At 44.1% G+C, this 11,741-nt stretch overlaps 1 protein-coding gene across 1 annotated transcript; it reads left to right on the top strand.

Moving 5' to 3' along the window:
- Window positions 1-20: 20 nt before the first annotated feature.
- Window positions 21-11,670, top strand: timp2a (TIMP metallopeptidase inhibitor 2a). Its single transcript, XM_041066888.1, has 5 exons — window positions 21-435; window positions 5,955-6,055; window positions 6,154-6,262; window positions 8,392-8,516; window positions 9,527-11,670. The coding sequence occupies exons 1-5, from the start codon at window positions 306-308 to the stop codon at window positions 9,722-9,724; spliced, it is 663 nt and encodes a 220-aa protein (XP_040922822.1). The 5' UTR covers window positions 21-305; the 3' UTR covers window positions 9,725-11,670.
- Window positions 11,671-11,741: the final 71 nt, after the last annotated feature.

Below are 11,741 nucleotides of genomic sequence, written 5' to 3'. Positions count from 1 at the left end.
TTTATAAAACCGCCTCGACCTCAGAAAGGAAAACAGTCTTCTAAAGACAGACAGCGGCTGACAGTGACCAGGACACCTTCGGGCCCCACCGAGCTCACCGTGTAACCACACCTGTGTACCGGAGCCGACGGAGCAGACAGCCCGGTGTTGTTGACGTCGCCAGGTCTCTGTAGGTTATAAAAAAAAAAAAAAAAGACAGGGGAGGGGGACGCTGCTGCCTGCCGCTGGATCTACACTGCAACGTATCTGCGCAGCACACAGCAACGAAGAGGCTGAAAAAACACATCGCGTCAGTGTTTAACAAAATGCCGTTTTCCGTTAACGGCATCCTTTGCACGCTCGCGCTGCTGCTCCTGTGGAGGGCGGAGGAGCTCGCGGAGGCGTGCAGCTGCGCTCCGGTACATCCGCAACAGGCGTTCTGCAACGCCGATGTAGGTGAGTACAGCACCGGGGACTGCTGCTGCTGTTGCTGCTGCTGCTGCTGCTGCTGTTGTTGTTGTTGTTGTTTATCTAGCCCATGTTGCACCAGGCTCCGGCACAGATGACGGCAGCCTCCGGTGCGTGCTGAACGGGCTCTCGGAAGCTGCTGGAAACCGCTGTGAAGCCTGAAGGTTGGAGGGTGTTGCTCCTCAAGGCCATGGCCCAGACAGTTAGCATTGCATTCAGACTGCACACTTGCAGTAACGCACTTATTTTTTTATTTTTATTTTTATTTTTATTCTTGTTTGTCATGTTGACAAGAATACACCTCTAAAATGCCCAAGTAACAACAGAGAAACAGAGGACTTACAAAAAATATTTCCATGCTTTGAAGGAGCACACACATACACAAACACATGCTCATTTTTATTTAAAGTCCCCATAAAATTCATTCTAGCATAACCAGAAGGAGCTCATTGCACTGATGATACTTATGAGTTAATCATAATGAACTTAATGAGTATTATATCTATTTCACTGCAATGTTTCAGCGTAGACCTCTGAAATCCTCAATATGGGAACTATATTGTTGTGTCTCCCAGAGTGTTTGCGTGATATTCAGGAAGGAGTCAGCTACCATCACTGTACACAATGTCTCAGCTCTCGAGCAGAGTGTGTGTTCACCAGGCTTCATCCTCGGCAGCTCCGGGGGACGGAGCAGCAGCGTCTCCTGGCTTTTGCAGGGCAACGTGGCACAAGAGAGGAAAAGAGACAAGGAGGGAAAGAGCAGAGAGGAGGACAAGGGATGGAGAGAGTGAAGAGAAATTTCGAGGGGGGATTGAATCTCAACCACAGAATATGTCACACCACGAGCTTTCCTCCTCTGTCTTTCTTTCTTTCGTTTTTTTATTTCCATTCCTGCCTTGTTTCTTCCTGCGAGGGGTGGTGCTGGGAGGAATTGCAAGAATGTTGCTGGGATTTTCCCAACTTTGCTCCGGTGTAACACAGGGACACACACTCGCACACACACTTTCACGGCCCACATAGACAACAGTGGGCCTGCTGCCATGCATGGTGGACTCTCTCACACAAACACACACACAGTGACATCTGGCTGTCAGTTCAGGGGCGTGTTTCAGGGGGAAAAAAGCAATAAAAGTGATGGTCGAAGTTAAAATATGCATGGTATCCTTGAGAATAAGAAAGTTCAAGACCACGCTATTCTGGCTGCATCTTTTCTTCCTTCTTTTACACATGCACAAGTGTGTGTGTTTATTTGCGGATAACATGTATACCTGTGTGATTTCATATTGCAAAATGACAGCTCTATTTTCAGGTGTGACTCAATCTCTCGCTGAGGTGGCAGGTCTCAGAGACGGGATGTCTCACAGTGGAGGTGTATTTGTGTTTCGCGTGTGCTCATGTTGTTTTTAAAGGGCTGCATGAGTCAATAAGGGTTTTGTCAGCTCACGCAGAGGGTGTGTGGGGGCGGGTGGGGTGATGCGCATTAAAGGCCACGCAGACCACTAAACACTAACAATGGCCGATGTCATTGTCCGGCAATGATTTCGGGGGCGAATCTGAGAATGAAGCTGTGGCTTTGGTGGATCCGAAAACCCCAATCTGCGAGGAGAAACACCCAGACAGGACACAGCAGAGAGGAAGGGGTGAAGGCCGGACTGTGGAGTGAGGAGAAGCAGGGCTTAAATGGGTTTTGCAGGCTTGCAAAGAATAGAGAGTCAGAACAGAGTTGGTTGTCTGGTTGCCCAGAATGTGCATGTAGGCAACAACAGAGTGACACTGTCAACAGTTGTGGTCTGACAATTGAGATTTGTTTTGGTGAAATGGGATCCCACTCTTTACTTGTTCGCACACATACTGAACATGCAGAAACCAGCAACCTGTGTGTGTGTGTGTAAGTGTGTGTCACCTTCTGTTTTTCATGCTAAATGACACACCGAGAAAGAGAGACAAACATCCTCTTTTCATATAAATCTGTTGCCCACAAAGGGGAACTTCCCCACGGCCCTGCCCAGCCAGACTGTCCTGAGGCTGGGCAGTGTGGAAGACCAGCGTCACCCTGCTGTCTGCAGGAAAACAGCAGTGGACATGCAACAACACGAGCACACTGACTCCACACGTCTCCATTTATGGAAATATAGACATGTTTTCTTCATGAAATGCACTTAGCATGCAACATAAGAAAAACAGTGTCTGGAAAACCAAAACCTCAAGTTGCTCTGTTGAAATAAATCAGAGTGTCTCAAAGAGCTTGATGATTGCTCAGTTATTTACACTCATTCTGACATCAATATTTTAGAAAAGAAACAGCTGGATAACTTTATATCAGCCTGTACATGTATTTAAAATGAGAATTTTCACCTGACTGCAGCTCTCCTCAGCAGATAGATATAGTTAGCAAGCAGCACAAAAACACTTTATGTGCTCTGTTTGCCAAAACCAGTGTATCTGTGAAAAGCCAACACTGGTCGTGCTGGTCTGACTCTTGACCTCCCATCACCTTGGTTGCTGACATTGTATCTGCAGAGTCAGTCTGCGCTGTGCTGACAGCAGCGCAGCTCCCGTTGCTGTATCCTGAAGGTTTCCTCACAAAGGAAGCCAGAGCTTTCTTCTCTGCCGCGCAGGTCTTCATACAGACGCTGCCAGAGGTCATGAGTGCCGGCCAAGCTGTGTTTGAGGGCGGTCCGTCTCTGTTCAAATGACAGGTTAAACAGAAGGGCCACAATCGTCTGGAGCTGAACAAACCACACCAGGAAAGTCGGAGATGATTTGGTGGTTGCTGGAGTATGAAGAAAGAAATGGATAGTCATGTGGTGGATTGAATGTGTGTGTGTGTCGGGAGGGGGGGGGCACTTAGGTTGTGGTGTGTGTGTGTGTGTGTGTGTGTGTGTGTGTCCATATGGGGTTTGCATGGAAAACATTGCGTAGTGCAACTGATACGCATGTATAAGTCATTAAGCGTCGTCCTGGTCGGCAGGGTAGGGGAGCAGGAGAAATGTGGGTCAGTTGGTGGTTTATGGAGGGGGCTCCTGGTTGCTGATTGACTGCTGGTGATCGGGCGACTTTAGGATCAACCTGCGGTGAAACTCGGCTGCCTGCAGGCCCCCAATAGTTGTGCTATTTTAGCATCACTCTCACTGCCTCCGCAGCACGCTGTCCAGACTGCACAGGATCATCCACTCTGGCATTATTGCAGGGGGGAATCTGAGAAGCAAACATGTCTGCAACGCAGAGGTGGACTGATATCCATGGTGAATAACAGAGTAATTTCCCCTCAGTGTTGTGTCCTGCTGCTGATTCTTTGCTCATTAGTTTGTGGCTCAGAATGAGGTCAGGAAATGAGAGCGGAAAAACTGAGAGGAATGCAGGAGCGAGCGCCAGCCAGGTATACTGCTGCGTGTGTGTGTTTATGTGTGTACTCTGGCTGCTGCTGTGTATTTGCATAAGCATCAGAGTGGAACCTAAATGCAGAGGTTTGCTTGTGAGGAACTAGGTTTGGTTTCTCTAAATCACTGATAAATTCATTTTTAAAAAGCCATCCATTCATCAGCTCTGATAATGGTTCCATTTTGTATCCCCCTCCAGGCTGATAAAAAAAAACTGGGTGCGTTAATGTGTTAATTTCTGAATCAAATAGATCTTATCAGACGTTTTATCTCCTCCCTCTTTTTACTGGAAATGAATCAAAACTTCAGAGACTCATTCATCTAAACTGCAGATAAGGAATCTGTCTGACAAAAGCCGTTCTGTGGATATATTAGAATCTGTTTGGATTAATTGTGTAAATCATTTGTTTCACATTTCATGAGAATTGCTTTGACGTTGTTTCTCTGACCAAAAAACAGGCATTTGAAGGTGTTTTAGAAAATTGTGATGAGCACTTTTCACCATTTTCTCACCTTTTATTGACTAAGTGATTAATCAAGAGAAAATAATTTGCACATTCATTGATAATGGAATTAATCATTAGTTGCAGCCCTACATGCTTCTCTTGCGAGAAGATTAATCTATAACAAATTTGCTTATAGCTTATTAATCATTTAATTCATTTATCAAACACTAGTTCCATCTTCCCTAATCTGAGGATTTGCTTTTTTTTTATGTCATTGTAAAATTAATACTTTAAGGAGTTTTGGTTGGTTTGACGTTTCTGACATTTTATTGACCAAACAGTTAATTGATAATGAAAATAATCCTTAGATGCAACCCCAGGTGCTGCAGCAGTTACTCGTGCAGAAGAGGATGCATCTTAGACCAAGGGGAAGAATGAAAAAGGGAAAAGGAAGTAACGAGGGAAGGAGCAGAAAAAACGAGAGACGTTATTAACTCTGGGAGCCATGAACCCCCATATTTGAGTCTGCTCCAAGCCATAAACTGAACCCAAGGGTGTAAGAGCAGCAGCAGTAGAGAGAGAGAGAGAGAGAGAGAGTGTGTGTGTGTGTGTGTGTGTGTGTGTGTTTATCAATGTGTACGTGTCCTCTGTTCCTGCTTATTTTATGTTTTTTTTTTCTTTTGCTATTGCTCATATTTTCCATTCTGAATAAATGCCCTGAGCATAGCTGAAGCTTGATGTAGTCAGTCAGGCCATTAAAACACAGTGCAGACACACACTACACACACACACACACACACGGTGAGAAACATGCCTCGGGCCAAGCCTTTCTCTGTATATCAGCTTTCAGGTTGTATTCTTGTTGCTTAATTCTGGTCCTTCGTCAGTTTCCTGGTCGTGTTTGGAAGCAGCAGTATTTGTGTTGCAGGCCAAGGACCAGTGGAAACCTTCAGTTTGGTTTTCATTGACTGGACTTCTGTAAACGCTGAAGCTCACGTTGTTGTCAGTGCCGTGCCTTAATGTGGTATGTGCACATGAGACTTTACACAGCTGTGGGGGTTGTTTTGGTCCTTTTCTTAGCCTGGGAGTTGGTGGATAAGAATCTGAGGTGATGATTCAGTATCATTAGCTTTCAGTCGAATCATGTCGTGACATTATGGTTATGATCATATCTGTAGAGCAAAAACAATAAGTAGAGTAGGGCTTTCCATTGTTGTTACATCTGAAAACTTTTTCCTCGATTAATTCTTTGGTCTATAAAACAGGAGGAAAGTGGCAAATTGACATGTTTGGGAACTTGGAATCACCAAACGTTTGGCATTTTGAAAGTAATTTTCTAGCAAAAATACCAAACGTGCTGCTTTTTTCTGTTTGATTTTAAACTGAATATCTTTGGATTTTGAGCTTTTGGTCTGACACATCTTGTTATCTTTAGGGCTGCAACTATTAGTCGATAAATAGAAAAATAATCAACAAATATTTTGATTAAGTAGTTTTTCATTCTGTTTCAGCCTCTTGAGTATGAAAATTTCCTGTTTTTCTCTGTTTAATATTATTGAGAATAGAATATTCTTGTGTTTTTGAGTGTTGGTCAGACAAAACCAGCAGCTTCATCGATGATGAGAATATTTGGTAGCTGCGGCCTGTGGTCTGACACCATGTTCCTCTGTTTCTCTGACAGTGATTCGAGCAAAAGTGGTGGGAGAGAGAGAGGTGGTTTCAGGGAATGATATCTATGGAAACCCCATCAAGAGGATCCAGTATGAGGTCAAACAGATCAAGGTAAGAACAGTGGCATCGCAGTCAAAAGGGTTTTATGCTCAGACTTTGACTCCTTCCTCCTGACCTTTGACCCTCCCCTCCCCATGGTTTTGTTGCAGATGTTCAAGGGGCCTAACCAGGACATCGAGGCCGTCTTCACCGCTCCTGTGTCTGCTGTCTGTGGTGCTTCCCTGGATGCTTCTGGCAAGAAGGAGTACTTGATCTCAGGTCTGTGCTACTGAAGAGGTTTTATTTAGTCTTTTCTGTGATGAAAGCAATGCACCAGATTTCAGAAGCGACCGCCCCACTGGTCGCCCAACCCTTTAGGGCCCATGCTTACGCTTAAAAGAATAGATCGTGTCAGAGGATGGGTGCTGCTCTCAAATTCATGCATTAAGAATGATCCTAGAGCTGTTCTGTAAAGACTGGAAACAAGGGGAAGGATGATGTGGAAATGTGAGTGAGGAGTACGAGACTGTAAATCTAAAATGCGTGTTTTCATAGCTGATCAAAAATCACGATTTCACAAACTAAAAGCGAAAGAATAAACAGAGGCAAGGCAGACAGACAGAAAGGACAGCAGCAGGATTTCACAAACAGACAGATAATCAAATATGGACCTGCAGGTGGAAACAGCCGGGCAGACAAACATGAGGCTGGATGAAGACCAGCGGGCCATTTTGTGTGCCGGAGGAGTGACTGTTTATGTTATTATGTGTAATGATACGCTGCTGGCTGAAATGTGGAGACGGGGAGTGACCTTGTCTGTCGTCTCAGGAGATGTAGATGTACATACAGTTTAGCTTGTTCTCTCTGCTCATGGTAAAATGACCATGAAATAACAATAAAATTTTTCACTCTACAGTAAAACACCCTGAAGGGAGCGTTTTCTAGCTGCCTGGATGCATTGTGCCCCAGTTACTGTGACCTTGCATTCACATTTACTTTCACAGATAAAATCTTTCACACCAAGGCTGTGTTTTTATGTCTGCAGAGCCTTTTTTCCACTCGCGTGTAATTAGCTTTATGAGCCGCTTTTACCGTGGAGCAGCTATAATCGTTATTTTTATATAAACAATGGATCATGTGACTATTTGTGTGTGAGAGCGGTCTCTTGTATTAACCAATCAGTGGAGAATTATCCCCCAACTCTGCAGCTCCCCTCATTTATAGCTCACTGTTTATCTCTCTGGCACACAACTTTATTGTTTTGGTTCAGCTTATTCACTGTCTTGCCAAGAGTTAGATGGTGATACTGAAGCTGCAGCCAGGAGATTGTTAGCTTAGCTTACCATGAAGACTGGAAACGGCTGCTTCATTTTGATGCTTCTGTTTTTGTATGGATTACACAAACAAGATATAACATGTTAGTTAATGAGCTTTAGATGTGCTCATAGACAGATTTTGTTACCTTTGGACAGAGCAGGGCGAGCCTTTTGCCCCCGCCTACAGTCTTTGTGCTAACCTAAGCAAACCGGCTGCTCTCTGTACTTTATATTTATATTTATCTCCTTATCTCTTTATCCAGCTCTGCACCAGAGAGTGAATAAGCATATTTCCCAAAATGTCGGACTAGTCCTTTAGTGTTTCCATGCTGAATCTGGCTGGTATTGTGACTGAAAGCAGCACAGGCGGTCAGCAACAGAATGAGACATCGTACAGCGGGTAGAGGAGACACAGAGGATCATGATCTCATGCGTGCTCTGGTTTCCCCATCGCAGAGAGAGATGCACCCGCAAACACTCGCCCCTAATTACATAGAGTTGTAAGGAGAGGAACTGCTGAAGCCAGCATTTCCTGTCTCTCTCTCGGACTCACAGGATGTAGGGCTCGAGCAGTGGGACAGAACGTTGGCTCTTTTGCCGACCGTGGCATCTTTTAAAACGATCCACGCTGCCTTCAGTTTGAAGGGTTAACAGTTGGAAGAGTTACGGTGAAACGTGAGTCAGTCCCGTCTGCGAGGACATACTGTGAAGACTTCAACATGTTGGGAGCTGCTCGGCAGACAGATAGTGGCGAATCGAGGAAGGACACAGCCTCAGCAGATCTGTAAACTCAACTTGAAATATCTTCTTGTTTTGACTGGCGCCACTCGTGCGTGAAACATAAACTCCGGCTTTTCACGAGGACAGGTGGCCTGCGTTGATGCCTGCAGGCACCAGTCTGAGAAGCAACAGATTTAATCAGTTTTTACCTGTGAACTGTGATGTTAGTTGTTTGCGACCTCTTTTGTCTGATGAGAACATTCATGCTGATGCATCAGGAGCTGGGTGTCGGTGTATGAGCTTGTTATGTCTGAATTTTCTGTCATGTGTCTGTCACTGTGACGCTTTTATCGCTGTTTTGTTCCTTTGCAGGCAAGGCCGAGGCCAGCGGGGGCATGCATGTGACCCTGTGTGATTACATCATGCCCTGGGACTCCTTGAGCACCACCCAGAAGAAGAGCCTCAGCCAGCGCTACCAGATGGGCTGTGACTGCAAGGTAAGGCAGCAGGAGGACGTCTGGTGTGTGTATGGTTTATCATCCAGAGCTGAAAAAAAGGGGGGAAAAAAAGCTGCAGTTATTTCCGTCCTAGAGTACAAAACCAGACATAACATACGAGACGTGAGGGAGAACAACAGCAACAACAACAAACAGCCACCTTTTTTTTCAGTAAACATGCATTTCCAGGAACTGTTTCCCGGGAGTACACTTCTGTTTTTGTATAGATTACACAAACAAGATAAAAAGCATAAATTTATGAGCTTTAGAGTCGCTGATAAGAGGATTTTGTTTCATTTGGACGGAGCCAGTGTAGCTGTTTCCCTCTGTTTTCTGTCTTTATGCTAATTCAGATTCATTTCTCCTTGTTGTCGCCTCTTATTTACTTTTACAGACATGAGAGTGGTATCACTGTTCTCTGATCTAAATCAGTGCAGCCAAACCAATTGATGTCACTTTTAATAAGGAAGTTTTTGATAATAAATCTTTTTCCAACATACGCTGAATATGCGATCTGGTTTCATGCTGCGCTCAGTTCAGGTAGTTTTCCACACAGCAGCAGGACACAGTGAAGTTTTTTTTTATAATGTTTGTTCTGTTTTGTAGACGCATATTTCATGAACACTTCAGCATTTAACTGCTGTAACAAATACATTGCATTTCCTGTGGTTGCGTCACCCAGGGATTTTGCCAGTTTCACGCTTTTAATGTGAAGCAGCGACAGCTGAATAAACCATGTGCATCAGCAGTAACTGAATACAGCTCTGATGCAACGTGAATACACGGTAAACAGAATGGCTGCTCGATCTACGACATAAAATTACACTGAAGTACAGACATGCTTAAGTTTCCTGTTAATCCCTGTGCTTAGGGATGCAAAATGATCCCAGCACAGGATCAGCAGCCTCCACCTGCAGAAATGCAGTACCCAGCCCTAACAATGAAAATTAATATCCCCGAGCAGATTACACACACACAGTTGAGGGAGATTGTTTTGTGTGTTTCTGCAGATTGTGCGCTGTCCCTCTCTGCCCTGTGAGATCTCGGCTCCTGAGGAGTGTCTGTGGACGGACCTGATGATCGAGAAGCAGGTGCACGGACGCCAGGCCAACCACTACGCCTGCGTAAAGAGGGCGGACGGCTCCTGTTCCTGGTACCGCGGTGTCGCGCCGCCCAAGAAGGAGTTCCTGGACGCCGAGGACCCTTAGTCATGTGGCACGCCTGTCTGCCCGCTGCACAGCCTGATGAAAATAAATGAAAACCATTCAATTGAAATGAAATAGATCAACATCAGGCAAAGTGAGTTTTTGATTTAAAAAAAAAAAAAAAAGCAACGCTAATGTGACTGAAATTACCTGCTGGTCTGAAAACAATCTTTAGCCTCTCTGTATTTGTTGTCTGTAAGCATTTCAGTCAGAGTAAGCAGCTGAAGCCACTTTCAACCTCAACATTGTTCAACATCAACGGACCCTGAAGAGGCTCAGAGGTTGTTCTCAGACACAGCGTCTCTTTAAAAACAAATGAAATAGCATCATGAGACATAGACTGGTCAAGTGATGATGTAACTTCCTCCTGAGGCTGGCGTCAGGAGGATATAAATTCTCGCGGAGAGAGAGCACTTCCTGCCCTGCAAAGCAATTTAAAAGCTCTGCTCTCCCCAATCAATCCCCCGATCAACAGACGATCATTCGTTACCCATTGTGTTTCTACTTTTATTACCTCATTCTCCATTTTATTCCAAAGCCAAATTCCAAGTTGCCTTTTTTTAAATGATTGTCTCCCTCTCTCCGAACGCCATTAGTTACTGCTTCTCTCATCTTCTCTGCTGGAAACTGTTTGGCCACTGTTTGTGACATCGGACGCCCACGGCACATTTTACCATTTCTTTAAAAAGAACATGATTCATCTTGCATGGCTGACATTTTCTGGTTTCATTAGGGGAAAATCTTTTCTTGTAGTGATTTTTAACAGCAGCCTGTGACCGTCGCGGGCCTCACTGGACCAGTCTATGCTGTGTGAAGACGAGCGCTCTAAATTTAAACCTGCTTGCAAGGTAAAAACAACACCTCTCCACTGCCCCACAGTCCAATCAGAAACTTCCCAAATTTCTCCCTCTCTCTCCCCCTTTCTTCCTCAAATCTTCACCTCTCTCCCTCGTTATCCCCACTATGTAGCTGTACAGTACCTATGCATATACTTTTGTTGTTACTTGATAATTATTATTTACTGCATTAGAACTAGATTTGCACTTTTTGAGGATGAGTTCCAGTAAAGACAAGAGCCTGAACACTCTGATGTGACAGTTATTATCTCTCGCCCAGACCGACAGATCCACCTCAGGTGCAGATTTCACCTTTTTTGTTTTTTGTTTGTTTTGAACTTTTTTTGGAGTGCTTTTGGTGATCCATACTCACAAACGCAAGCTTATTCTTGCTATCTTTGTCATAACAGATAAAATAGTACTTGCAGTGAAAGGAAAAACAAAAAAGTGGCGTGTGCGAGTTTCGGATATAAGGGATCTTTTTGCAGATTTTATGTGTGAAAGGGAAACAAAAAGAGCTTGAGGGATGTTATTTCAGTGTCTTTGTGTTATCTGTTGATTGTAAATGCAAACAGCAGTTTCATGATTTGCCAGTATATCCTCGCAGACATTTCATCTCATGAGTAATAAGGTCTTTACACGCTTAATGTTAGCTTCGACTCGTCTTTCCTGCTCCTTCCAGTTATTAATGAAAGCTTTATCGCTGTCCTAGAAAGCAAGTTACTCAATCGAAGTTTACAGTGCTGTTTTATACACCTCAAGCTACATTAACAAAAAAATATATATATGATGGAGTATTAGAGGCATAATTTAAAAGTAAACTCTTTCCATTTTCCATTACTTTGTATTTTTTCAGTGTTATTATTATACCTGTCATGATTTTTTGTGTGTTTTCGCTGTCTACGATGTCTTTAGCTGTAGTGTTGAGTTGAGAAGGTCCTCTTGCGCTGGAGTCACGTGAGAGTGAGAGAGATTAATCCTTTTTGGAGAGAAATGAGAAATGGGTACCTTGTGTGAATAGAGGCCTGTGCATGTGTTTAATGCTTTGTGTAAGTCCGGGCGAAGGACAAAAATATTCAGTATTATCAAATAAAATCCACACATTTCAAAGAATAATCGCTGCCTCTGTGAGTCATTTGACCCGTTGGGTGTTTGCTGATGCATCTGTAGAAAAACGTATGGAG

Source organism: Toxotes jaculatrix, chromosome 21 (assembly GCF_017976425.1).
Source record: "Toxotes jaculatrix isolate fToxJac2 chromosome 21, fToxJac2.pri, whole genome shotgun sequence".
Classification (NCBI taxonomy): domain Eukaryota; kingdom Metazoa; phylum Chordata; class Actinopteri; family Toxotidae; genus Toxotes; species Toxotes jaculatrix.
This window is presented reverse-complemented; position numbering and strand designations above follow the sequence as displayed.